Consider the following 26,119-nt stretch of genomic DNA (forward strand, 5'->3'; position numbering starts at 1 on the left):
GAGGAAACTGCCGATCACTGGGGCTGTACAAAAGTGGAATGAGCAGCCTCAGGAGGCAGTGAGTTCCTTCTCACTTGAGGTCTTCGAGCAGAACCTGAATGACCACTCTTCAGCTCTATTTTCATGGGCATTCCTTTCATGGATGGGTTGGACTGAGGTCCCTCCAGCTCTGAGATTCTGTGGTCCCAAGCTGTCACAGAGTGGCCTGAGACATTTGAGGGGGAGATATTACTTCTAACTGGGGAGATCAGAAAGTCCACAGTATAGGGGGACATAAGCTGAGGCTTAGAAAGAGGAAAAAAAATTAAAGTGAGGAGGAAGATTAGAGTAGGTGCTAGGCTCCAAGATGAAAATGCAAATATATGGAAATAGGAGAAGGCAGGAAGATGAAGAGTTTGTTTCAGGGAGGAGTTTTCAGTCATTTAAGATAATGTATAATTTCCCACAGACAGTCATAGAGTCATGGGTATTGAGCTGGAAGGGACTTCACAGGCCATTCGGTCTAACCCCTTCATTTTATAAATGAGGAAACTGAGGCCCAGGGAAGTTATGTAACTGGTATCTGTGGAAGACAGATTGGAAGGAAGAGATTGGAGGCAAGGAAATGAGTTGAGGCAAGTAGTCCAGGCAAGAAGTGATAAGATGTTGCATTAGGGTAGTATTAATGGAGGGTGGAGGAGGGGATGGATATGAAAGGTATCATGGAGATAGAATGGACCATATTTTGCAAATGATTGGATGTTGGGGCTCAGAAAAAGGGAAGAGTAAAAGGTGACTGAAATCTCTAGTCTGTGGAACTTGGAAGACAGTAATGCCATGAACAGAAATAGGAACATGGGGAGGAGAGGAAGGTTGAGTGAGAAAGATGATGAGTTTGGCTTTGGACATGTGGAGTTTGAGGGGGCTTTGGGACATCCAGATGTCTGGCAGACAAATTGGATGTGGGGAACTTGAATTCAGGGGAGGGAGAGAAACTAGAAAAGGATTTTAGAGTCATTAGTAGAGAGGAAATAATTAAAGCCATGGGAGTGAAAGAGGTCCTTCTGAAAGTATTCAAGCAGCCTGTGGCATCTGCTCCTGAGTGCCTGTATTATGAGGGTAAATGAGACATATATGTTTCTACCCAAGATGAAAGGGCCTTCCTCTAGTTCTCTTCATATTGCAGAGAGACTAGTGGCACACAGAAGCTGCCCATGAGTTATCCTTTGCTCATGACATATTACCACCACCACCCCTTTCCTTTCTGGTCATTGACATCTTTGACATCCCTTCTCTTATGCAATTCTTAGCTATTAATGTGGTTAGCTATTTATGCCCACCATGTGTGTGCACACATGCACACATGCATACACTGTTGCTTTTTGGTTCACTCTCAACTTCAATTCTTGGGAGGCCAATCTCAGTATTCCATGAATTGAAGTCCCATAATATTACCATAAGTTTGTTGTTGTTAAAAAGATGGGCTTTTGATTTAGGACATAGCTTAGAGTCATTAAAATCATATTTTAATGTAATTTTTGAATTTCCTAATGATAATCATAAAAGGACCTCAGAGGTGATCTAGTCCAACAGTGACTTGTCCAAGGTCATAAAGGTAGTCAGCATCAGATGTGGGATTTGAACTCAAGTCCTCAGACTCCAGAGCCAATCTTCTTTTCACTATAATCTAGTGCCTTTAACCTACCTTCTTTTCTTCCTCCTGTCCAATTCTGGACCCACTTTATTGCCCAAGTTCAGAGTCCAGCTTGTATATATGTTTTGGTGGATCAATATTTGGATTGTCTATTCATCTGCACATAATGGTTTGACAATAGATAAGTACTATTACCTTCATTTTATAGATGAGGAAACTGAAGGTCTAGGAGGCTAATTGAATTGCACAAGGTCACATGGTTTCATGGGCAAAACTTAGATCTTCTGACTCTAGATACAGCAATATTTGTACTATGCCATGCTGGCTTGTGTGTGTGCACATACCATTTCCCCCATTCAAATGTGAGATATCTGAATGGCAGAGATTGACTTATCATTCTCTGTATCTTTATCAGCTTGACCCAACACAAACACTCTACAGAGTAGGTCCTCAATAAATATTTATAGATACAAATTAACCCAAGCTGGGACTAGTGGCTCATGGGAACTAGCTATCATGTTGGCCAGTCTGAGAGGAAGGCTTGGGGAAAGCAAAAGCAGAAACTCTGAAGAGGGTCCTCTGGGTAGAGAGGAGCTCAGTCACTTGAGGAGCTGAATGGAGGGAAGGAAAGGTGAAGAAGACAAATGTCACCCATTTCAGTTTGGCATTAGCACAATCCTTGGAATGTAGAATCCTAGAGCTGAAAGGACCATTAGAATACAGAACACAGACTGTTAGAGCTTGAAGGGACAAAGACCCTTACACCACAAGATATACAATGTTAGAGATTAAAAGGCCCTTAGAACACAGAACATAAATAGAGCTGAAAGGGACAAGAACCCTTAGAATATAGAGCATAGAACATTAGAGATGAAAGGACCCTTAGAACATAGAATGTAAACTATTAGAGCTTGTAGGGACAAGGACTCTTAGAGCATAGGATATAGAATGTTAGATCTGAAAAGGACCTTAGAAAATAGAACATTTGTTCAAAACTTTTAGTAAGCATCCAGTATACAGAATACTGTGCTCTAGGATGGGAAAGACACAGAATTTAGATAACATTATCCAGGACCTCGTGGAGCTTACAGTTGAGTGGGGGAGGAGGCAGAACACAGATTACTAATATCAGTATCACAGGATAAGTACATTAAAGAGGTGTGAATAAAGTGTTTCTGAGGGCCTAGGGGGAAAGGTTGTTGCTGACCAGGGGCATATCATGGAAGGCTTCCCAAAGGTTTTTCAGTTGTGTCTTCAACAAAGAGGAATCCAATCGATGAAGAGTAAGAGGGAGGATTTTCCATGGCACAAGGAACTAAATGAGCTGATGGAAAGAGACAGTACATTGCAGAGGCTGGAGCATTGTCCAGTAAAGCCACTGAATAAAGCGTGTAGAGGGGACTCATATCAAACAGGGTTGCAAAGGTAGGATGGTACCAGCTATGGAGAGACTTGAATGCCAGACAAAGGAGTTTAAACTTTATTTAGTAGGCAATAGGGAGCCACTAAAGTGTGACATGATGAGATCTCTGCTCCAGCATTTTATTCTGCCATAGAGAATCAAAGCTAAAGTGGAGGTGGGAGTTGGTGGAGGCAGGATGATCTCTCCAGAGGAAGGCTGTTTCAAGAGTCTAGGCAGGTGATAATGAGAACTTGTATGATCAGGGAGAAGAGGGAAGAGGCTGATGTGAGGGATGTTGCTCAGGTAGAATTGATGGAAGGTCCTAATGGGAAGAGAGCAACCTCTGGCTTTATAGAAGAGGAAACTGGGGCTCAGCAGGAAAGGGAAGGGAAGTGACTTGTCCAAGATCACATTGGCTGTTAGGTCCGTGGGCTTTAAACCTAGAAAGGATCTCAGAGACCATCTAGTCCAATATTTATTGTTGTTTAGTCATTCAGTTGTGTCTGACTCCTCGTGACCCTGTAAGCACACCAGTACTGTCCATGGGGTTTTCTTGGCAAAGATACCAGAGTAGTTTGCTATTACCTTCTCCAGTTCATTTTACAGATGAGGAACTGAGGCAAAAAGGGTTAAGTGACTTATCCACGGTCACACAGCTAGTAACTGTGTGAGGCCAGATTTGAATTCATGTCTTCCTGACTCCAGGCCTAGTGCTTTATCCACTGAGTCATCTAGCTATGTCAAGAAAAATTGTTATTTTCAGTCATGTCTGCCTCTTTATGACCCCATTTGGAGTTTTCTTGGCAAAGATACTGGAGTCATTTGCCATTTACAAATGAGGAAACTGAGACAAAAAAGATTAAGTGATTTGTCTTAGGTTAAACAGGAGTGGAAATTGAAAGGGAGGAAGAAGAAAAAAGAGGTGAGACTAGGAGGGAAAAGGGAAGAGTACAAGAGGAGACAGAGTAGAAAAGGAGAACAGATGAGGTAGAGGAGAAGAGGAAACCTGTCAAGTCAGTGGCAGATCTAGGACTACAGCTCAAGCCTGACTCCTAGCCTAATACTCTTCCCATTGTAGGATTCAGATCGGCTTCATTAGCTGAGAGTCCATTGGATCAGGATTCACATCATCTCCACACCCTAGTCAGACCCTAAGCACATTACTTAGATGCTTCCAGCCCCCTCCTCAGTGGTCAAGCTGCTAACCCAGAACCAGAGAAACTGGCTTCCCTGCTAAAGAGCACTTCCTAAGTAAATGCTAAGGTGAGGATGAGGAACAGGAAAGATGTGGCTTTACACCACACCCATCCACACACGCACACACACAAGTACACATACACACACAGCAGAAAGAGACGCCAGGTCTTCTTTCCACCCTTGTACCTGAAATTTGAGCTAAGTACCAGGGTAAGGAGGCAGATGAAGTGGACAAAAGAAAGGCAGGGGCATGGCTTAAATGAAGTTGGCCCTTGGGGGTGGGAAGGATCCAGAAGGTATCAGCATTTGATGCTTCTCTTAAAAGTTCCCCAAATCCCATAGCCTACACCATAAATCTTCCTTATCCCTCTCCTCCCCCAGCCCAACTTGATCTTATTCTTGAGAAGTGGTTGGCACAGAAAGGGAGGGTGGGTAGAAGGGGAAGACTATTTTTTAAAAATAGCACTTACAGTCACTTATGGTATTTTCAAGCCGTGGAGCTTGTGGAATCAGCCCAGGGCTAGGAATCAAGAGACTTGGGCTAAAGTTCCATCTGTCTATATGATGGCTGGTAAATTGCTTCCCTTCTCTGGACCTCAGCTTTGGTCTTATAGAACATCAAAACTGCAGGAGACTTTCAAGTCCAACTCTTTAATTTTCACAGATGAGACAAATACTCAGAATTACATAGGCAGTAAGCAGTAGTGGCAGGATTCAAACTCAGGTCCTCTGTCTCCAATTTTAAGGCTGTTTCCACTATGCTACACTCTTATAATGTGTAATAATAAAAATGGTAGTAATAATAGCTAGCATTTACATAGCACTTTAAGACTTGCAAAGTATTTTATGTATGTCACCCCGTTTGATTCTCACAACAGTACTGTGAGTTAGGTACTATTATTATCTCTACTTTTACAAATGAGAAAACCGAGGCACAGAGAGACCAAGTGAGTTGCCCAGGGTCCCATAGCTTTCAAGTGTCTGAGACAGAATTTGAACATGGATTTTCCTAACTCCAAGTCCCAAGCTCTGTCCACTGTGCCACCTAGCTGGGGAGGAGGGCATTCCTGCCATTCACAAGGTTTCCATTATTCAATCACCAAGCTACCCAATTCTTCTTGATCATTAGCATAAGGCAGATTCTTCCCCTCCCTCTCCAAATTTGAATCCCCAGTGCCAACCCACCAACTCAACCCAGACCAGCCCAAAGACCTTTCACCATTTGCTCATTCCCAGTTTCAAGAATTTTCCCTTTCTTTTTGTCATTCTGTTAATGGCATCCTTTGATCCATTCTTTCTGAAAGAATCAGGAAACCTCAGCCTTGTCCTCTTCTGTGGAGTGGAAAAAGACCTTTAAGTCTCTCCACACTCCAACCCATTCTCTACTCAGCTATCAAAGTGATCTTCCTAAATCCAGGTCTGACCATGTCACCTCCAGTGACTCAATAAACTCTAGTGGCTCCCTACTGCCTCCAGAATCGAATGTAAAACCCCTCCGTTTAGCTTTTAAAGCTCTTTCTGCCTTTCCAGCCTTCTTCCATCTTATACTTCCTTCCACATATTATTTGATCCAGTGACATTGGCCTTCTTCCTGGTCATCAACCTAGATGCTCCATCTCCCAACTCCATTCCTTTTGGAATGCCATGTCACCCTAGAATGCTCTTCCTCTTCTTCTCTCCTGCCTTCACTGGCTTTCCTCAAGTCACAGATAAATTCCCATTTTCTACAAGCCTTTTCTTATCCCCTTAATGTTAGCGTCTTCCCTCTGTTGATTGTCTCTGGTTTATCTTATATGTAGCTTGATTATACATAATTGTTTATTAATTGTCTTTCCCAATAGATTGTGAGCTTCTGGAAAGCAGGGATTGTTTTTGACTTTCTTTGTGTCCCCAGGGCTTGGCACAGTGACCCTTGGCATGTGGTAAGCCCTTAATAAAGACTTGTTGACTTATGATTGACTGATAGACTGAGAGGATGGCTACCTGGCAACTTGCTGGGATATATAAGGTGCCCTTCCTTTGGAAGTCTCTTAGTGCATGAGGCCTCACAGGTTGTTCTGCTGAGAAGCCGTGAAAGCCAGATCAAATACACTTGGCAAAGAGTCTGGGGCTTTCCAGATGGAGAAAAAAGGTAGGGAGCAAGGCACTAACTCATTGCTGGAGATGCTCCCTCCTAGGAGCCCTGGGTCAGATGATTCTGGGCCCAGGAGGCCGGACCTGGGAGACTTTTGAGTGTTCTGGCTTTCTTGGCAGCAAACTCTTACCCATGATTCCTCCATCCCCATACTAAAGAATTTGGCACACTGAAAGTATTAGGGACAAACTGCTGGATGGACCAGATAACTGACCATTGATGACTAATTAACTTATTGATTGACTGGATGAATGAATGACTGATTGACTTTTCAATTGATCAAACTATGGGCTCGCTAACTGACAGCTCTTGTGGCCCAGAGCAAAATTCTATCTTTTCCCTTTCATCTTCCTGTACTCTCAGACCCTGGAATCTATCCCCTAGGAAAAGGCCATACAAGTAATCTATTAGATTAGTTCCAGGTCACATTGGAGATTTTTAATTAAGTCAGGCAAAGGACAGAAGACCACAGTGGAAGACACTGACCAATGACTAGAGGGCTTGGGGTGGGGCGGGAGTTGGGGGGGATGAGAGCTGGGAAAATGAGAAACTGATGGGCAGACATTGGAAAAGGGGCACTTCCCCTAGGTCCAGTCTCCAGAGGGCAGGCAGTGGTTTTGGCCTGAGCTGTTTGCTGTGCCAGTTTCAACCTTGAGGGCTCACTAAGGTCTGGCCCTTGTTGCCCCCACCCTCACCCTGGGACATGGTGTCTTTCTGAGCCATGAGAATTTCCCATTGATTAAAAGCTCCATCCTCCCATCCCCATTAGGGCTCCTTCTTCTCTCCATCCCTGATGGCTGGCTTATGCTCTAGGCCCGGGAACCCCAAGCTCAGAGTCCTGTGAGTTCCATGGATTTGACTCCGCCTTCTGCCCTCATACCCTGTGTCAGATTGACCCAAGGCAACAGGTAGGCAGGTGCTACCAGCTCAAAAGCAGTCTGATTGCATTTTAATGATAATAATTGATGAGAAATGTCATGGCATAATAGGTAGAGCACGAGCCTCAAAGTCAGGAAGCCCCATGTCTGCCTCTCATTAACTGGTACAGTGATCATGAGAAAGTCACGTAACCCCCAGACAACTCTGTGAGGATGCAGAGAAGTAGATGAGGTCATCTGCATTGGTGGAGGGCACTTTCACACTGGAAGTGTCCCACATGGATGAAATCATCAGTCCTGACAATAATAATAATAATAATGATAACAACAACAACAATAATAATAGAAACAGCTCATTCTGAGAGCACTTTAAGCTGCACACAGCATTGTCCCTACAACAGCTCCATGAGGTTGGTTGTTCAAAGAGCATCATTCCTATTTTATGAAAGGAAGGAAGGAAGGAAGGAAGGAAGGAAGGAAGGAAGGAAGGAAGGAAGGAAGGAAGGAAGGAAGGAAGGAAGGAAGGAAGGAAGGAAGGAAGGAAGGAAGGATCTGAAACATCTGAGGAAACAAAGGTTTGAGCTTCCAAGCATATTGATGTATTAAGTAATGCATGCCAATTGCATGACAAATTGGGACCAGGCCTCAGCTAGGCATTGGACCTTCATTACAGGGGTAGACAGATTTTTATGCACTAGAAAAGCAATTGACAGGATATAAACTAGGATATAGGGCCGCTAGTTGGCGCAGTAGATAGAGCACTAGGCTTGGAATGTGGAAGACTTGAGTCAAATCTAGTATCAGATATTTACTAGCTATGTAACCTTGGGCAAGTCACTTAACCCCACCTACCTCAGTTCCTCATCTGTAAAATGGGAACACACTGGAGAAGGGAATGGCAAATGACTCCAGTATCTTTGCCAAGAAAACCCCATGGGGTTATAGAGAGTCAAATACAACTGAACTGTTTAACAACAAAAACCAAGACACAAGATTAAGGAATCTGATTTTTAATTGGAGAAAAGATTAGGGGCTTTCTGAATTGGGAGGGGGAGAGAAAATAGGTATAATTCCCTGAAATCAGAAAAAAAAATAAAGATCCCACTCCCTCCAAGTGTCTGTAATCAGTCAATGAATACATATACTTTGAAAGAAGAGGTTGAACTAAATACATGGGTCTTTACAATGCTGAAAAACAGAGTCCCAGAAAAGGGAGGTGATTTACCCAAGGTCACACAACTAGAAGTTGGGGCAGGCTTTGAACCCCTGTCTCCTGACTCCAGGTTAGATACTTTTCCCCTGACCCCATGCTGCCTCTCTAGGAAAATGAGCCCTGGCAGGAAAAGTAGAGTGGTTTGCCATTTCCTTCTTCTGTTCATTGTACAGATGAGGAAACTGAGGCAAATGGAGTTAAGTGCTCCGGGTTACACAACTGGTAAGCATATTTTAAAATAAATATGTGGAAATCAGGAAGGACTAATCAGAAAACAGAGAAGCAGGCTGGTGAGTCAGGAAGAATACCGAATCTAGAGTTAGTTATTCCTTATAGGGAGCAGGAGAAAGGAGGCAGCCAGAGGGGGTTTCCAGGTAGGGCTTGGAGGAAGTCTTTGCCAGCCTGTTCACTGGGCTTCCCAGGGAGACCAGGAGAATAGTATTCCCAGCAGGTACCATCACTTTGACCTCAGTGAGCCTCCCTATCTAAGCCTGGGGTCCTGGGGTCATCTTGTAAAACCTTACCCCCCTCACCTCCAGATATGCTGGCCTGCAGCTGACTCAGTCCAGGATGATTCAGGACTTTTGGGGGAAAACAAAATAAAGGAGTTGGGGATGTCTCCTCAGTTACAAGGTTGCCTCGGTTTCCCCAATTGCATGGGAAATAGCCCCAAAGACACTAGGTTTGGATTCAGGACACCTGCCACTTCCCCCTGCCTTTGTGGTCTTAGGGCAGTCATATGCCCTGAGTCCAGTTTCCTCCTCTGTAAAACTAAAGGATCAAATTAAGTGCTCTCTTAAAATTGCTTCTGGTTTTAAAATCTGAGCTCTTCCAGGGATCTGCTCTGGGATCTCCCAGCTCACTGCCTCAGGAAATCCTAGGAAAGCATGTGGAAAGAAACTTCTCAGACTCTAGGATGACGCTCCAGCAGAGTTCAGCGGGTCCTGCCCAGCTGTCAAGGCTTCAAGCAGGGTTCTTGCAAGAGACAGCAATTTCAGCGGAGGTGCTATTCATTCTCAGCGTGAAGTAGGGAGGGGCAGGGGGGCGAAGTGGGAAGGGGCAAGGGGACAGAGCAGGATAGGCTTTGGAAGACACTTACAAACTTCGAATCACAGAATGCTGGAGCTAGAAAAAAAAAGGCAGAGTTTATACAAAATACCCAGTATGGAGAAAGGCAGAAAGGCTAGCTTGGTTGGAATACAGCAGGCAAGGAAGGGAGTTATGGAAAATCTAACTGGAAACAGTACACAAGACATTGGCCATTTCATAAGCAAGCCTCTTTCTTTTGTCCTTCATGTATCAGAATTTTTACATTTGTGGAATATTAGATATAGAATTGAAAAAAAAAGAAAAATAAGTCAGGAACTCAGATCTTGAATCCTTCATGGCCTCTGGTTTTATGCTTTAACACTTCTGCAAACATGAACTGGGAGTCGGGGCCCCTGGAGCAGTTCTGCACATCCCCAGTTCAATTCTGCACATTTATTAAGGACCTACCACGGACAGGATCTTGGGAGATCCAAAATGCTGGTGATGCAAAGTATTGATTTTAGAGTCAGAGGACCTGGGTTGAAATCCTGCCTCTGCTACCAACCAGCTGCATGATCTTGGGCAAATCAATTGATCTCTACTGGCCTTGGTGATCTCATCTGGAAAATGAGAGGGGGCTGAGCTAAGTCACCTCTAAGATGCCTTCTGGCTCTGAATCTGTGATGAAAATCACAGGGAGCTTCTGTTGTCCCAGGAGAATATGATTGATAGATAGATAGGTAGGTAGATAGATAGATAGATAGATAGATAGATAGATATTTAGATAGATAGCTATTTAGATAGATAAATGGATAGAAAGACAGACAGACAGACAGGTACATATTTATATAGATAGGTATGTGTGTATATGCATGCACACACATATATACACACAATGTATTTATATATGCCATATGTGTGTGTATGTATGTATGTGTATGTATGTATGTATGTATGTATGTATGTGTGTATATATATATATATATAATACATCCATAAGAATAATGACAGGATGAATGGGAGAGGCCAAAGGAGAGATCCAGAGGATGTAGATGCCCTAGGAAAACTAGAGGAGAGAGAAAATGCTAGATTTTTAAATTTCTTAATCTAGTCATTTCTAGTGAGAGGCTGTCCAGAGCAGTAGATAGAGAGCTGGCCTCAAAGGCAAGAAAAGCTGTTTGGCCCTGGGCACGTCCCTTAACTTCTCAGGTAACTCAATAAGAGTCTAAGTTGCAGAAAGGGTGGTGACCTGTATTGGTAGAGGAATTTTCCTTACCTGGGAGTTCCCTTTAATCAATGAAATCCCAGGTCCAGTCCCTGGCCCTCTTCCCTGTAGGTAAGAGCTCATAGGTGAACAAATAAATAAAAGTTAGAAAATGATTAAGTACATAGCAGAGTTCAGAAAGGTCCAAATGACTCTAGGCAGGAGGAATCCCTTGTTAGCTAGGAGAATCAGGGAAGACTTCATAGAGGAGGTGACACCTGGTTTAGGTCTTAAAGGACAGTAGTAGGTAGAGAAAGGAACTTGCAAGTTAGTAGATGTGTGTTCAAGTTCCAGCTGTGCTAACTAGCTGTGTAACCTGGGGAAGTTAACTGATCCTCTCTAGGCCTTAGGTTGGGTTTTTTTTCCCCATAAAATAGAAATAGTAACATTTGACCCTATTTGGAGATAGAGGGTTGGATAAAGTGCCCCTAATCCGTGGATATAACAATCCAAGAGGATATACTACCCATTTTATCACCAAACTGGGGGGGGGGGAATAAAGAGGTTGAGTCAGAGTAGATAAGCATTTATTAAGTACCTACTGTGTGCCAGGGACTGTGTTAAGCACTGGGGGTGCAAAGACAATCCTTGGCCTCAAGGAGCTCACAGTCTAACGGGGGAAACAACACAAGAAAGAAACTGAAAGCAGGGGATGGGGGGAGGGGTTCCCCAGGCTCAGGTGTGTGTTTCCATGACCTCATGTAGTTGGGGTGGGCAATGATCTGAGGAGGCGGGAGCTTCTAAGTTGGTTTTGTCTTGCAGAAGAATGAGTTTCTGGAGATGATGAAGTCTAAGAATTCCCTGAGTGTCAGCCTTAGAAGGAGGAGGCTCAGGGAGGGAGGAGCTCCCAGATGTCCACCTCTCATGCTCTCCAAGGAAAGTGGGGTGCCTGGGGTAGGGGGTGCTAAGGAGGTGGGAGTTTACCAGTTGATTTCATCTTGCAGAAAGGGATGCTCTGAAGGAAAGCTACAAAGTTTAAAATTCATAAATGCTAGAGCTGGAAGGAAATAAAGTGAGGCCTTTGGGGCTGCCAGGGGGACCGTAGTACATAGAGCGCCAGGCATAGAGGCAGGAAGACTCATCTTCCTGAGTTCAGATCTGGCCTCAGACACATACTAGCTGTGTGACTCTAGCCAAGTCACTTAACCCTGTGTGCCTGTTTCATCATCTACAAAATGAGCTGGAAAAGGAAATAGCAAACCACTTAAGTATCTTTATCAAGAAAATCCCAAATGGGGCCATGAAGAATCTGACACGACTACTGAACAACGAAAAACTGAGGCCCAGAAAAGTTAAACAGTTTTCCCAAAGTCACACAGTGAGTGAGCTCCAGAGCAAGAAATCAGACCAAAGGCTCCTGGCTTCAAGTTCCAGGGCCTCCATTTCTGGACTCTTGGGAGTCAGATATTCAGCAGTCTCTTGGTTCAGGCTTAAGTCTCATGAACAGCCATAGACCTTTCCCTATTCCAATGTAGAGACCAAAGCCAGAACAGATTTTTGTTGGGGTTATGGAGAGGATTAGATGAGATGATGTGTGAGAGCAATTGGTAAACTCTCAGCCCAGCCCTCTATGGCACACTATATGGCACACCTCTATGTGGTATAAATTATAAATACGTACCTTAATTGAGTGGTTGAAGAGGAGAAAAGGCAGAAAATACCAAGAGTGTCTTAATGGCCATCTAAGGATGTCCAGTTCTGGGGGAACTGGCCAGATCTCACCTATGTGCTAATTAATTGGGCAGGTTTCCAGGAGAGGAGACTGACCTCCTGAAAGAACCCTGACCTGATCTCTTTCCACCCCATGGTGGGAAACATGTCTTTATAGGACCAGCCCAGCAGAGGACTGAAATGTCGGATTCAGAAACTGAGATCAAGATGAGCAGTAAGCCTGAATCTAAAAGCCAAACTGAGCCAGTCCAGAAGAGGCTCTGTTCCAACTTATTTCTCAGCATCAAGGTACCAAATCTCACACCAGAGCACCTTGGGAGAGAAAGGGCTGATCCTGGAGAAGACAGGTTCAGGGAAATCCTAGGTGCATGGCCCTGGGAACAGGGAAATTTAGAAGACGGTCTGGCTTGTGGCTTGGTTACCAGGATCCTCGAAGGTAGAATCTAAGGAGTCCCCAATCAGAGAAGGGGAGACAGATTATATACAAGTGGAATAAGAAAAATCTAACAATACTAAAGAATCAACTGTTGATTCTCTACCCTAAAGAAGCAGTTTGGGCCAAATGACTATTATCCCAAAAGTTATTTTTATTTGACCATGAATCAAATGAGGTATATTCTGTACTCACTTTCTTCCCTAGTTCTCTGTCTTTCTCTGTGTCTCTGACTGTGTCAGTCTGTCTCTGTCTGTCTGTCTGTCTGTCTCTCTCTCTCTCTCTCTCTCTCTCTCTCTCTCTCTGTCTCCCCCCCCCATAGCCCCAGAGCTCTGGCTGGAAAGGAGGGAGAGTCCCAAGAGAATGGGGTGGGAGTTGGGGGGTAGGGGACAGGGTGATAACAGAATGGCCGGGGATTTGTCCTGAACTGTGAATAAGTTGGAATTGACCTCAAATTCTAAAATACAATTAGAGGTGTCCTTAGGGATAGGATGGAGAAGTGGGAGAAGGATAAGGTCGATTATGCTGAGTCAATCCTAGGAGACTTCCTGGGTGAAAGGGCCTATAACTGAGACATAAAGGACAGAACATGGTGAGTGGGGTGAGGAAAGACATTTCCTAATCCAACTCCAGAATAGGGGTTGAAAGGCCAGATAGGGCTCCCAAAGCTCTACCCACTCACCCCTACACTCTCCTCTGGGAGCTCCCCTACCCTTTCCAACCACAGCAACCCACCGATGTAGTCCTGGCAATGTGGAGAGGGCTGGAAGAGGGGATCTAGGAAGTAGAGAAGAATTCACAGCCCACAAACTTAAGTCGCAACCAACGAACAGTTTTTTGGAGTTCTGCACCTCTAGTACTGTTGGCCCCACCAGCTCCCCAAGAGACTCCCCTGGGATCTGTCTCTCTCCTCATCCCTCCCCAGCTCTTGGAGGTCCTGCTTCAGAAGCTTGAGAGGAATTAATAAGTATCTTCTTCCTCTCTCCCCACACCCTCCTTCTCATATAAATCATGTCTCCCCTCTACTCCCTCTCTTTGGTCTTTCTCTTCTTCTCTCCTCTCTCTCCCTCCCTTTCTTCTATCATTCCCTCTTTCCTTTTCTTCTATGTCTTTCCCTCTTCTGTCTCTCCCTCCCTTTCTCCCTCTTTTATCTGTTCTTTCTTCTCCTCTCTCTCTCCTTTGTCTCTCCCTCTCTTTTGTCTTCTGTCTCTGTCTCTCCTTCCCTTTCTCCCTCTCTTCCATCTGTTCTTCTTTCTCCTCTATCTTTCCCTCCTTCTCTCCCTCTCTTTTGTCTCTCCCTCCCTCTGTCCTTTTGTATCTTCCCCACCCCCTGCTGTCTCTCCCTCCTTCTCTCCCCCTCTTTTGTCTCTTCCCCCTTCTGTCTCTGTCTCTCCCTCCTTCCCTCTCTCTCTCCTTTGTCTCTCCCTCTCTTCTGTCTCTCCCTCTCTTCTGTCTCTGTCTCTCCCTCCTCTCCCTCTCTTCTGTCTCTGTCTCTCCCTCCTCTCCCTGTCTTCTGTTTCTGTGTCTCCCTTCTCCATTCTCACTCTCCTCCTTTCCCCTTCTGCGTCTCTGCAGGTCTTTGTACTGTGCCACAGCCTGCTTCAGCTGGCCCAGCTCATGATCTCAGGCTACCTGAAGAGCTCCATCTCTACCATAGAGAAACGCTTTGGCCTGTCCAGTCAGACCTCGGGGCTCCTGGCTGCCTTCAATGAGGTATGTCCAATCCCCCAGCCCTGCTGCGCACCAGGCTATCCTGGCACCCTGGGGAGCGAGTGAAGGTGTCTTCTTTCTCGCTCCCATTGCTGCCTCTTCTCAGTTCTCTCCTGCTGCCTGTGTCCAGGACCGTTCACCTTTAGCTACAGTTGGACTCCCCAGTGATACTCCCCTGTATCCAGGCCTTCAGGGACTCCCTCTGGGTCTTCAAAACTAACAGTTGACTCTCCAAGAGGCAACACCATGTAGTGGGAAGACTCCTGGACTTCAACTTCCTCTAACATCCTGTGACCATCAACAAGTCCCATCCCTTCTCAGGGGGAATGTGCCTCTATAGAAATAAAGGATTAGATTAAATAGCCTTTCCAGGCCCCCCCAGCTCTAACATTCTATGTTCTAAAGGTTCCTTTTAGTTCTAATGTTCTATGTTCTAAGGTCTCTCCTAGAGCCTCAGTTCTGTTTTCTACCTTTTCTTCCCCCTGAATGTCTGTGTTCAATATTCTGTTCTAAGGTCCTTTCCAACTCTGACATTGTTAGTGTATGAACAATTAGTAAACTCCTACCCTGGATTTGTTTGGGGAAGGCTGGAACTGGCCAGACAGACTCCTTTAAGGAGAATTGGGGTTGTCTTTCATCCCCGCCACACAGTACAGTTGGTCAAAGTCACTGAATATTTATCACCATTGCCACCACTCCTCCTGGCCTCTGGAGCCTGAAAATGGAAAGTGGAGATTTTTCAATCGCTGTGCAACTTTAGGCAAGTGGCCCCCCTTTCTGAGCCTGTTTCCTCCTCTATAAAATAAAAGTGTTAGAATAGAGTGGCTGAAAGGGCTAATTGCAGAATCAGGGAGCTGGGGAGCACCCAGTTATCTCACATAGAAGAAAATTGAGACTTGGGAAAGGGAAATCAGTCACCCCGGGTCACGTGACTCGTGAACTCATAGATGTTAGGGTCAGAAAGGACTTCAAAGATTATTTAGTTCAGGAGCAGCTAGGTGGCACATGGGATACAGCACTGGTCTTGGAGTCAGAAGGACCTGAGTTCAAATCTGGCTTCAGACCAAACACTTGACACTTACTAGCTGTGTGACCCTGGGCAAGTCACTTAACCCCAATTGCCTAAAAAAAAGCAAAAAAAAAAAGATTATTTAGTTCAACCTTTTCAGCCCACAGAGGAGGGAGATGAAGCCATGAAGGTTAAGTCATTTGCTCAAGATCACATCACAAGGTGGTCAAAGAGAAGTTGTGTCCAAGGTCTCATGACTCCTAGACCATGGCCCTTAGGTCCCTTCCAGCTTTTAAATTCAGTGGTTCTCCCCAGAATCCCCCTATATCTATAGCAGTGAGTACACTTCCCCCCTCCATCCCCTGGCTTGATGAGGGTCTGGAGTTGGGAGCCTCTCTTTTTGAGGACTGCTAGATGGGCGTGAGGGCAGCTAGGTGGCCCAGTGCGTAAAGCATCAGGCCTGGAATCAGGAAGACTCATCTTCCTGAGTTCAAATCCAGCCTCAGATAGTTCCTGCCTGTATGATCCTGGGCAAGTCACTTAACCCTTTTTGCCTCAATTTCCTCATCTGTAAAAAAAAAAATGAGCTGGAAAAGAAAATGGCAAACCACTCCAGTATCTTTACCAAAAAAAAATCCCAAAACCACAAACCCAAATGGGATCACAAAGTTGGACACAACTGAACAACAACAAGGTGGGCATGAGTATGAGAGTATGAGCTGTGGGGATGGGGGTGAAGCATGGCAGGAGGCCTCTTAGAACAAGGTATTTGGAGACAGGTGAATGGATGAGGTGACCCCAATCTGTAGAGATAAGATCTAATGGGTTATGTCCATTCTCAGCATCAAGTTAGCTTGGGGTCTAGGGGGAAGGGATACAGAGGCTTTGGGAGCTAGAGGGAGAATTTTAGAGCTCATCTAGCTTAACTCTGTACTTTACAGGGATACAAACTGCAGCCCAGAGAAGTTCAGTCCCTTTCCTGAAGTCGCACTTAGGGTCAGTGGCAGAGCCAGGAGTCAAAGCGAGGTCTTCTGACTCCATGTCCAGTGCACTTTCCTTCATTCTTAGAGTCTCAGGAGTCTGACAGTAAGCAAACGGTATCTTGGATTAGTCTCAAGTCTTGTAAATTTCCACAACATCAAGACCTTCACCCCACTTCCACGTTGCTAGGTAAGGACCATAGGCAAGAAAGATTTGGTTTTCAGATAAACTGTTGGGGGTTGGGGCTTCTCAGTGCTACAGCTCTCACTTCGATAGTACAGAAGTATGAACATTCCTATGTCAATCCATGCTCTTTCTCAAGAATATGTCATGGTCAGCTCTCTATTAACAACTATTTCATACCACCTCCTAAGGTAGCTAGTACAAGGATTATTATATTATCCCTATTTTATAGAGGAGTAAACTGAGGTTCAGAGGAGTAAAGGAACTTGTGCATGGCCACACACAGCTGGCAGGTATTGGAGCTGGCATTCAATCTCAGGTTTCTTACTCCAAATCCAGGGCTGTTCCCAGTCCACTGCACAGTGGCCCATAGAGAGGAAGTCAGCTTGTCAGCCTTTTACCCTTTCCTGACTCTTCTCCCTTGCAGGTGGGGAACACGACCCTCATCGTCTTCGTGAGCTACTTTGGGAGCCGGGTCCACCGGCCCCGTCTGATTGGCCTGGGAGCTGTCCTAGTCGCACTGGCAGGGCTCCTCATGAGCCTTCCCCACTTCATTGCTGAACCCTATCGTTTTGACCACGTTGACCTTGGTGAGAGAGAGCCTAGAGACAGACCATTGGGAGTCTGTGGGGAGATCTCACTCAGTTGATGGAATATAAAGTTCTTATGAGGAGCAGTGAGAAAGAAGCCTGGAAAAATGGAGAAATATTAAATTCTAGTGAGCTTTGAATGTCAAGCTAATGAATTCTTTAGGTAATGGGGGGTTACTAAATATTCTGGAACAAGCTAGTAATGAGGGCAGACTTATCTTTTTGGAAGATTATTTTGGCCAGTGTTTGAAGGATGGATTAGAGAGAGAAGAGATTGGAGGAAGATAGACTAGTTAGCAGGCCAGATAAGAGATTATGAGATCCTGAATTAGACTGAATTATCAGTATGAGTGGAGTGGAAGGGACTGAGATGAGAGATGTTTTGGAGGCAGAATCAACAGTATTTGGAAAGTGACTGGGTGAAGAAAGGGAGAGGAAGGAAAGGAGAGAGTCAAAGACAATTCTAAGAGTTGGAGTCTGGGTGTCTAGGAGGATGGTGGTGCCATTGGCAAACATAAGGAAGTTGGAAGAAGGTTTAGAAGGAAAGATGAATAAGTTCTAGGAACCCGTTAAGAGTGAGTGGCCATTGGAACCCCTGAAAGGGTGCAACAGGCAACTGACATGTGAAACTGGAGCTATGGAGTTAGTGGTCTTGGCCAAACTGAGGATGTTCTATTTGATTCTGAAGGTGATGAGATGCCACTGGAGTCTATTAAGTAGGGAATGTGCCATGGTCAGACCTGGGCTTTAGGAGGATCAGACTGATAGCTGAGTGTAGGCCTGAGGCCCCGAGACAGCATGGAACGGTATTAGTGATATAACAACCAGCTTTGTACCTGCATCTTCTTTGAGAAGAGATGGATCTGACTGGAAAGGATCTGAAAAAGAGGGGTCAACCAAAAGGCCACCGCAATAGCCTAGGAAGCATAAAATGCTTCAGGGAACTCCCATGAGGCTAAGGACTGATCAAAGGCTATTGCATTGGATAACTAGGAGCCCACTGGGGACCAAGATCAGGATGTTTCTATAGAGTAGTGCAGTCTAACACCAGAGTACAGCGGATTGAGGAGTGAGGAGGGCCAAGTATAGATGATGCTTTCTACAGCTTTGGTGGTGAAAGGAAGAAGAAGGAAGTGTTGGCAGCTTGGTGGTAGTAGCAGAAAGGGTATTTGAAGTATTGAAGAATTGGCATTGAAATATTGAAGAAAGGGTATTTTTAATTCAGTGAAAAGATGCCTACAAGCAAAGGGAAAGGAGCCAGGAGAGAGAAGAGAGAGAGAGAGAGAGAGAGAGAGAGAGAGAGAGAGAGAGAGAAATTAAAAATTCATGAGAAAGAGGGGATGATCACTGGGGCATGGTCCTAAAGGAGATGAGATCAAAAATTTAAAGAATTTTTAAAAATTTAAAGCTGGAAGGGATATCTAGTCCAATGTCTTCTGGTACCTTTTTCACATGAGAAAATTGAAATCCAAAGACAAGTGACTTATCCAAAGTCACACAGAAAGTTAGGGGCAGAGCTGAGAACCAGTGTCTTCAGATCTAATGGTACTACAATGAAAAAAAATGGCATTTCATCTTTTGAGACTGGAGGACAGTAGACAACTAGGTGAGGACATAGAGAAATTTTGAGGCATAGAAAAGGGGAGCTGAGGAAGTTTGTATAATTTGGATCTTCTCAGTAAGGGTCCATTATGCAAAGTCTTGGACATCAGCTCCAAATATTACCCTTAGAAAGAAAGTCAAGTCAACAGGCACGTATCAAGGACTTAGTATGTATCAGATGCCACGCTAAGTGGTAGGGATACAAAGAACAGCAAAGATAGGTAGATAGATAGATAGATAGATAGATAGATAGATAGATAGATAGATAGATAGATGGATAGATGGATGCAAGAATGCATAGGTGAATAAATGGATGGATAAATGACCTTTCCCTCAAAGAGGGATCAGTAATGGAAGAGATAACATGCAAACAACTATGTATATACAAGTTATATACAGATAAAATGGGAGGTAATCTCAGAGGGAAAGCACTAAGATTAAGGAAGACTGAGAAAAACTTTTTGCAGCAGATGAGATTTTAGCTGAGACTTGAAGGAAGCCAGGGAATCCTGGAAGTAGCACTGAAGAGGGAAAGTATTTTGGAAATGGAGAACAGCCAGTGAAAATGCCTAGAGTTGGGAAATGGATCATCAAGTTTAAGGAATGACAAGGAGACTATTGCCACTGGATTGCCAAGAACACGGGAGGGAGAGGGTGGAAGGTGTAAGAAGATTGGAAAGGTAGGAAGAGCCAGGTTATGAAAGGCTTTAAAAGACTTCCCTATTTGATCCCGGAAGTAATAAGGAGTCTATTGAAGAGGGGTTGTGACTTAGCCTTGAGCTTTAGGAAGATCAATTTGAGAGCTGACTGGAAGGTGTTCTAGAGTTGATGCAGGAAGGCCAACTGGAAGGCTATTGCAATATTGCAGGTGTGAGGTGATGAAGACCTGCACCAGGTGGCAGTATCAGAGGCGAGAAGGAAGTGTATACAAAAGGTGTTTCCTATACGATACATAGAGCTTTGGCACCTGATTGGGTATAGAAGAGTGAGAGAGTGAGAAGTTTAAGGATGATGCCTAGGTTGTGAGGCTGGGTGACTGGAAGGATAGTTGTACCCTCAACAATAATAATGAAGTTAGGAAGAGGGGCAGGTTTGGGGAAAAAGAGAATAAGTTCAGTTTTGGACATATTGAGTTTAAGAAATCGGCTAGATTTCCAATTCGAGCTGTCCAATAGACAATGGAGATGCAGGACCAGGAGTCAGGAAAGAGGTTAGGTCTGAACATGGACTAGACATGTCAATCTGAGAATCATCTGCATAGAACTGTAATTGATTCCATGGGAGCTGATGAAATAGCCAAAGGAAATAGCATGAAAGGAGAAAAGAAGAGGGCCCAGGACAGAGCCTTGAAAAGGTTATGATTCTACAAGGTAAACAGAAAAAATACATAAATATGATTGTAGAGCTGGAAAGACCCTAGAACAATAGAAGGTCAGAGCTGGGAGGGACCTTAGAGGCCATTTAGTCCAACACCCTCATTCTACAGCCCAAAGAAAGTTGGAGGGGACATTAAGGAGCTCGCCCAAAGTCATAGGGAAGTGAGTAGCAGGGTCAAGATTTGAATATTGCTCCTCTGGCTTCAATCCAGCTCTCTTTCTACTCTTCCACAGTGCATCCTGGCAAGCACATGGAACACAGAATATTCTAGCTGGAACACTGCATAGTATATCAGAACTGGAAGGGATCTTGGGACAGAGGCCACAGAATTTCAGAGCTGGAAGCTGGAGCCTTAGAGCTCTCATTTAATCTAGACCCATATTTTTTTAGAGGAGGAAACTAAAGCCCCAGGAGATGAAGGAAGGTCATACACAAGTAATAACAGAGCTGGGATTTGAACCCAAATTCAATAATTGAAATTCAATATCTCTATTATCAACATGGTCGCCCTGAAATAAATGGCCTGATTTTAGAGAGAAAGAGAGAGTATCTGCACAAATACTCAAATATGCATATTGCATGTGTGTGTGTGTTAACAAGATTTTTACAAAGTTTGTTCGCCAAATATTTGCAGCTCATGTGAGGGGAGCAAATATTATTGTCTGTCTTCATTGAGGGTGTGCTTTTATTACACAGGGAAGATGTGTCCTGGAATAAACTCTAAATAAACCCCAAAATTAAGGTAAAGGGTATAAATTTGAACTCAAGGGGGGAAAAGCAATCTAATCCAGTAGTTTAGGAATTATTGAAGTTTGAAAGGGACCTCAGACACTGTTAAGTCAAGCTCTGCCTTTTTGTTGGAGGAGGAAACTAAAGCATGGGGCTATGTAGGAAGTTAGTGACCCACTCGGTCAGAGCTGAAGGGACCTTAGAGATGATCTAGTCCAGGAATTTTTAACCTTTTTTATGCCACAGATCCCTTTTCCAGGAATCTGGGGAAGCCTCTGAACCCCTTCTCCAGAATAATGTTTTTAAATGCATAAAATAAAAATACATAGGATTTACAAAGGTGACCAATTATATCAAAGTAGTTGTCAAAACATTTTTAAAAAGCAAGTTCATGGCCCTCAGGTAAAGAATTCCTGATTCTGGTCCAGCTTCCTCATTTTAAGGCCCAGAGAGGGGAGAGAATTTGTCTAAGGGCACACAAGCAGTAAACAGTAGAAGTGAGATTAGAACCCCGGTGTTCTGGTTCTTAATTCAGTGCTCCTGCTGTTTAGGTCAGTGCTCTTTCCTCTCTATACCATGAAGGTGGGAAGGAGGTGGGGGCAGAGGCCCAGAAAGAGAAGAGGGGCTGACCCTGGGGTACGTGGGTGGAGAGGATGGGTAATGAAAGAACGGAGTGTGACTGGTCTCTCTGGTGATTTCCCCTACATATCCATTTACTCGTTCCACCTGTTTTCACAGACTTGCCTCAGGACTCTGCTTCTTCCTTATGCGTGCTGCCCACTCCCCCCCCAGCGCTGCCCACGCCCCCCCCAGCACTGCCCACGTCCCCCCCAGCGCTGCCCACGTCCCCTCCAGCGCTACCCACCCCTCCCCCAGTGTTGACCAAGCCCCCCTCAGCAGTGGTTGTGGTCTCTGTTGGACTCAAAAACCGAAGCAACAGCAGCTGTGCCTTGTACTCGGAGGCACGGCAGGTAGCAGTGGTGGGGATCATGTTCCTGGCACAGACCTTGCTTGGTATAGGTGCTGTGCCCATCCAGCCCTTTGGAATCTCCTACATCGATGACTTTGCCCACCCCAGCAATTCTCCCCTCTACTTAGGTAAGAATCAGACATGCTATCCTTAGCCAGGACCCTGGAGAGCTGGGAGGGGGATTTAAGGATTGAGACTAGAGTGAAGCTTGCAAATGAGATTGTGGATGAAGCTGGTGTTAGAGTTAGCATTGGGGTTAAAGGTAAGGGAGAGGATGGGTTTTAAATTGCGTTTGTTAGGGCTGGATTAGAATTCAGATCCAATATTCAGACAGGGTTTAGATTTGGAAGTAGAGTTAAAGATACATTTAGGATTGGGGCTAGGCGAAAGGATTTGGACCGAGGTTGAGGTTTGACTTGGGGCTGGCTTAGAGTTGGGGTTAGGGTTAGCAGGGCAGTTGGGGGTTAAGGGTTAGGTTTAGGGTTAAAAAGTGGTGTTAATGTTAGAACTGTATTGGGTTCATTTTGGAATTAGGTTCTTAAGTATGGCTGGAGTGGTATTGAAATTAGGGTTAGGTGTTAAGACTGGATTTTCAATTGGGGAGGCAGCTAGGTTACACAGTGGATATATATAGTAGGAAAGGCATTGAGTAAAAATCCATCCTGAGACAATTACTAGCTGTGTGACCCTGGGCAAGTCACTTAACCTCTGTCTGCCTCAATTTCCTCATCTATAAAATGGAGATATTACCAGAGTTGTTATGAGGATAAAATGAAATAATATTTGCAAAGTGACTTGCAAATCTTAAAGTACTATATAAATGCTGGTTGTAGCTGTTATTATTTACCATTGAGGTTGAGGTGAGCGGGGATTGGGACTAAGATTGGAAATAAATTTTAGGATTCAGCTTTGGGTTGCAGTTAGGGTTGGAACAAGGGTAGGGTTTGTGGCTGTGTTTGGAATGAGATTGGGACTGGGCTCAAAACTGGGGTTTCAATTAGTCTTACTACTGGTTAAAGGATACCTTGAGTTTAGGGCTAAGAGAGCATCTAAAAGCTTTCCTTGTCCAGACAATGGGTATAGAGGGAGGTGACCCGTAGCTTTTCTCTGATCAAACTTTTCTGGAGGTGGTAGGGACATGTTCTTACGCTGAATCCCACCTCCTGACAGTAAGGTGATAAACTCAAGGTGCAGAATGAGAAATGTACACATTTTTGGACATGGCCAATGTAGAAATTTCTTTTGTTTGATTCCACATATTTGTAACAAGCATTTTATTTTTCTTAGGTTTTTTTCCCCAATGAGGGAAGTGGGAGGGTGATTTATTCATTGAAAATAATAAAATTAATTTTTTTTTTGTAATGAAAGAAGTGGCTTATTAGAAAGTGTGGAAGAGCATTTGGGTTGCTTGGCTTGGATCTGCGTATTGAGCTGTCTCAAGATGGACTAGGCTATCTCAGGAAATTGTGAATTCCCAATTATTGGAGGTCTTCAAGCAGAGGATCAAGGACACTTTTAGAAGGAATTCCTGTTTGGGTACAGGCTAGAACAAGGGCCATCTGAGATCTCTCTTCCAACTCAGAGATTCTGTGAAGCTTTGAGAGAATGAGAAGTATGTGTCAGGGCTTTGGATGAGAAATCCTGGGCTATGCCTTGACCCCAAGATTCTATGCCATGAACAGGGATCCTGTTTGCTGTGACTCTCATTGGACCAGGGTTGGCCTATGGGCTTGGAAGCCTCATGCTGAGATTTTATGTGGATATTGACCGGATGCCTGAAGGTGAGTTCCCTTTCCCTAATTCTCCCCATCCTCAGCATCCTTCCACCAGTAGAAATGGAGGGGAGGAGGGAAGAGAAGGGAGGGTGTGATAATCCCACAGATCCAGAGACAACATGGAACTAGATTAGTGGGGCATTACAACCGGTGTTATTGCAGCAAATTTTATCTACTCTGAAGGCCCAACCCTGTGCTAGGTACCACGGGGGAAGACAAAAGGAAATGTAATCCTTATCCTAAAGTTTCTTTTTTTGTACTGGTATCCTTAATGCTTAGCTCACTGCCTGGTACATAATAGGTGCTTAATAATGCTTGTTGACTGATTTAAGAAAATTTGAGGAGAGAGAGAGAGACAGACAGACAGACAGACAGACAGACAGAGACAGAGAGACAGAGACAGAGACTGATTTCATTTGGGGAAGTGCAGGCGGGGAGGGTTGAGCCTCTAGCAGTGGCCTAGGCTTGCAGAAAGAGTGGTTTATACATCTTAAAACAATGTAGGAGAAAGGGTCCCGCTGTTATTATTTTTTTAGTTCAAAGCATCAGGAAGATGACTCTGGATCTTCCAGAGGGGGAACAGGATGCCCAGATACTAATCCCTAGGCCCTCCTGGAGTCAGGAAAGGGTTAGGGTAGAGCAGTGAGGAGAGAACAGTGCAGTACAGGGAAGCCTCACTCAGTTTTTGAGCTGCCCAGACCGTCTCTGGTCTGTGGTGGCAACTTCCTAAAACCAGAGGCTTAGCGCTTCAGTGAGTCTTGGCTTCTGGGAAGCCACCCGGGGGGCCACTACCACCCTCCTCACCACCACCACCACCACGCTGGGATTTACAAGGATTCTCAGGGAAAGGAAGGGGCAATGAGGGCTGCAGCCTTCCCTTCTGGGTTTTTTTTTAACTTTTCAATTGATAAGTATTTATTTTCTCTCCCTCCTACCTCCCCCTTTCATTTTGAAAAAAAAAAAGAAAAAAACAAAATTCTTATAACAAAAAACACAGTCAAGCCAAACGAATTCCCACATTGGCCAGGTCTAAAAATATATGTTTCATTCTGCATCCTGAGTCCATCACCTGTCTCTTTGTCAGGTGATGGGAAGCTTGCTTTGTTATCAGTCCTCTCGGGCCTCGGCCTGATTTCACATTATTCCCCTTCATATATTCTGTTACCGGCAAATCGTTTGACTCGACGTTTCCCAACCTAGTCCTGCCCCTTCCTCACTCACATTTATGCAAACAGTCCCCTAGGCCTAGGACACAGCCTCTCCTCATTTCTATCTGTCAGAAACTCCGGGCTCCCAGCTTAGATGTCCTGATTTCCAGGAAGTCTTCACTGAATTTCCATCTCTTTCTTTCCTCATGTTTCTTTTGGGCTCCTTTCCTGGATCTCTCCTTTCCCCTTTTCATATTCCACCTTGGATCCTAGTTATTTATGTAATTCTTGTATCACTCTCCAAACCCTCACTCCCATTCCACCCCAATACACTCCCTATTAGATTATAAACAAGCTGTCAGGGTCCACTCATCTTCACCTTTGTCTTGCCCTTTCCTCAAGCCTCCTCCAAACTTTGGGCCCCAGGACCCAATCTCTCAGCCTTGCTTGATCTCATTTTAAAGCCTAATGTAAAACTCCTAGGGATGTCTTTCCTAGCCCTTTAATTTGCTCTGCTCCCTAGGTTCAGAGAGCTGCTACCACCTCCCCTAGTTACCTTCCTTCCTTCCCCCACTGCTGCCACCATTACAGGGCCTGGATTAGAGCATCTGCTCCCTATTTTCCCTTCACTTCAGAAAGTGCCCACAGTGTCAAAGGAACAATGCCAACCTCTGGAGCTGCAGAGGTGTATGACTGAACCAGTATCTGCCCTCAAGTACATTTACTCTGGCTTCATCCGCACTCCCACTCTGGACCACAAGCTCATATTTTCAAGATTTATTTATGTTTCCCCTTACAAAGGAAAAAAAAAGACTATGCACATTCAGAGACAATGGCTCCTATTTCTGTATCACTTGAAATTTTCAAAGCACTTTCCACATTTAAGGGAGGAAGGTGGTCTTACTGCCACTGTACAGATAAGAAAACTGAGACTCACAGCAGTTCCTAAGATTCACCAATTGCATAGGATTTAGGCCTGGGAAAGGGCCATGGGTATCAGTTAGTCCAATCCCTTCACTTCGCAGAGGATAATGAGCCCTTTGGGGAGGGGGAGGGCAGAAGCAAGTGAAGCGAGGTCCCACAGGTGCAAGTAGGAGTCAGTCCATCAATGACACTTTATTAGTGCTTATGATGTGCCAGGCACACAGTAAAATAAAAATTTTTTTAAAAATAAGCAGGAAGGGGGATAGG

The 26,119-nt window shown here is 44.6% G+C and overlaps 1 protein-coding gene across 6 annotated transcripts in view; it reads left to right on the forward strand.

Annotated features, from left to right (window-relative positions):
- The window catches only part of SLCO2B1 (solute carrier organic anion transporter family member 2B1), a 94,851-nt gene that overhangs the window by 11,312 nt on the left and 57,420 nt on the right, over positions 1 to 26,119 (forward strand). For 4 of the 6 annotated variants that reach the window (XM_020989555.2, XM_078156914.1, XM_020989552.2 and 1 more), the window contains 5 exons: positions 12,579 to 12,709; positions 14,430 to 14,567; positions 17,165 to 17,327; positions 21,774 to 22,133; positions 23,688 to 23,786. In XM_020989555.2, the coding sequence (XP_020845214.1) occupies positions 12,602 to 12,709; positions 14,430 to 14,567; positions 17,165 to 17,327; positions 21,774 to 22,133; positions 23,688 to 23,786 (868 nt within the window). In that variant the 5' untranslated portion in view covers positions 12,579 to 12,601. Of the gene's footprint in view, positions 1 to 7,135; positions 7,275 to 12,578; positions 12,710 to 14,429; positions 14,568 to 17,164; positions 17,328 to 21,773; positions 22,134 to 23,687; positions 23,787 to 26,119 lie in introns of all 6 variants that reach the window. The other 2 variants (XM_020989554.2, XM_078156915.1) reach the window with 2 other exon arrangements.

This window comes from Phascolarctos cinereus, unplaced genomic scaffold (assembly GCF_003287225.1).
Source record: "Phascolarctos cinereus isolate Bilbo 61053 unplaced genomic scaffold, phaCin_HiC Scaffold_726;HRSCAF=1367, whole genome shotgun sequence".
In the NCBI taxonomy this organism is placed as follows: domain Eukaryota; kingdom Metazoa; phylum Chordata; class Mammalia; order Diprotodontia; family Phascolarctidae; genus Phascolarctos; species Phascolarctos cinereus.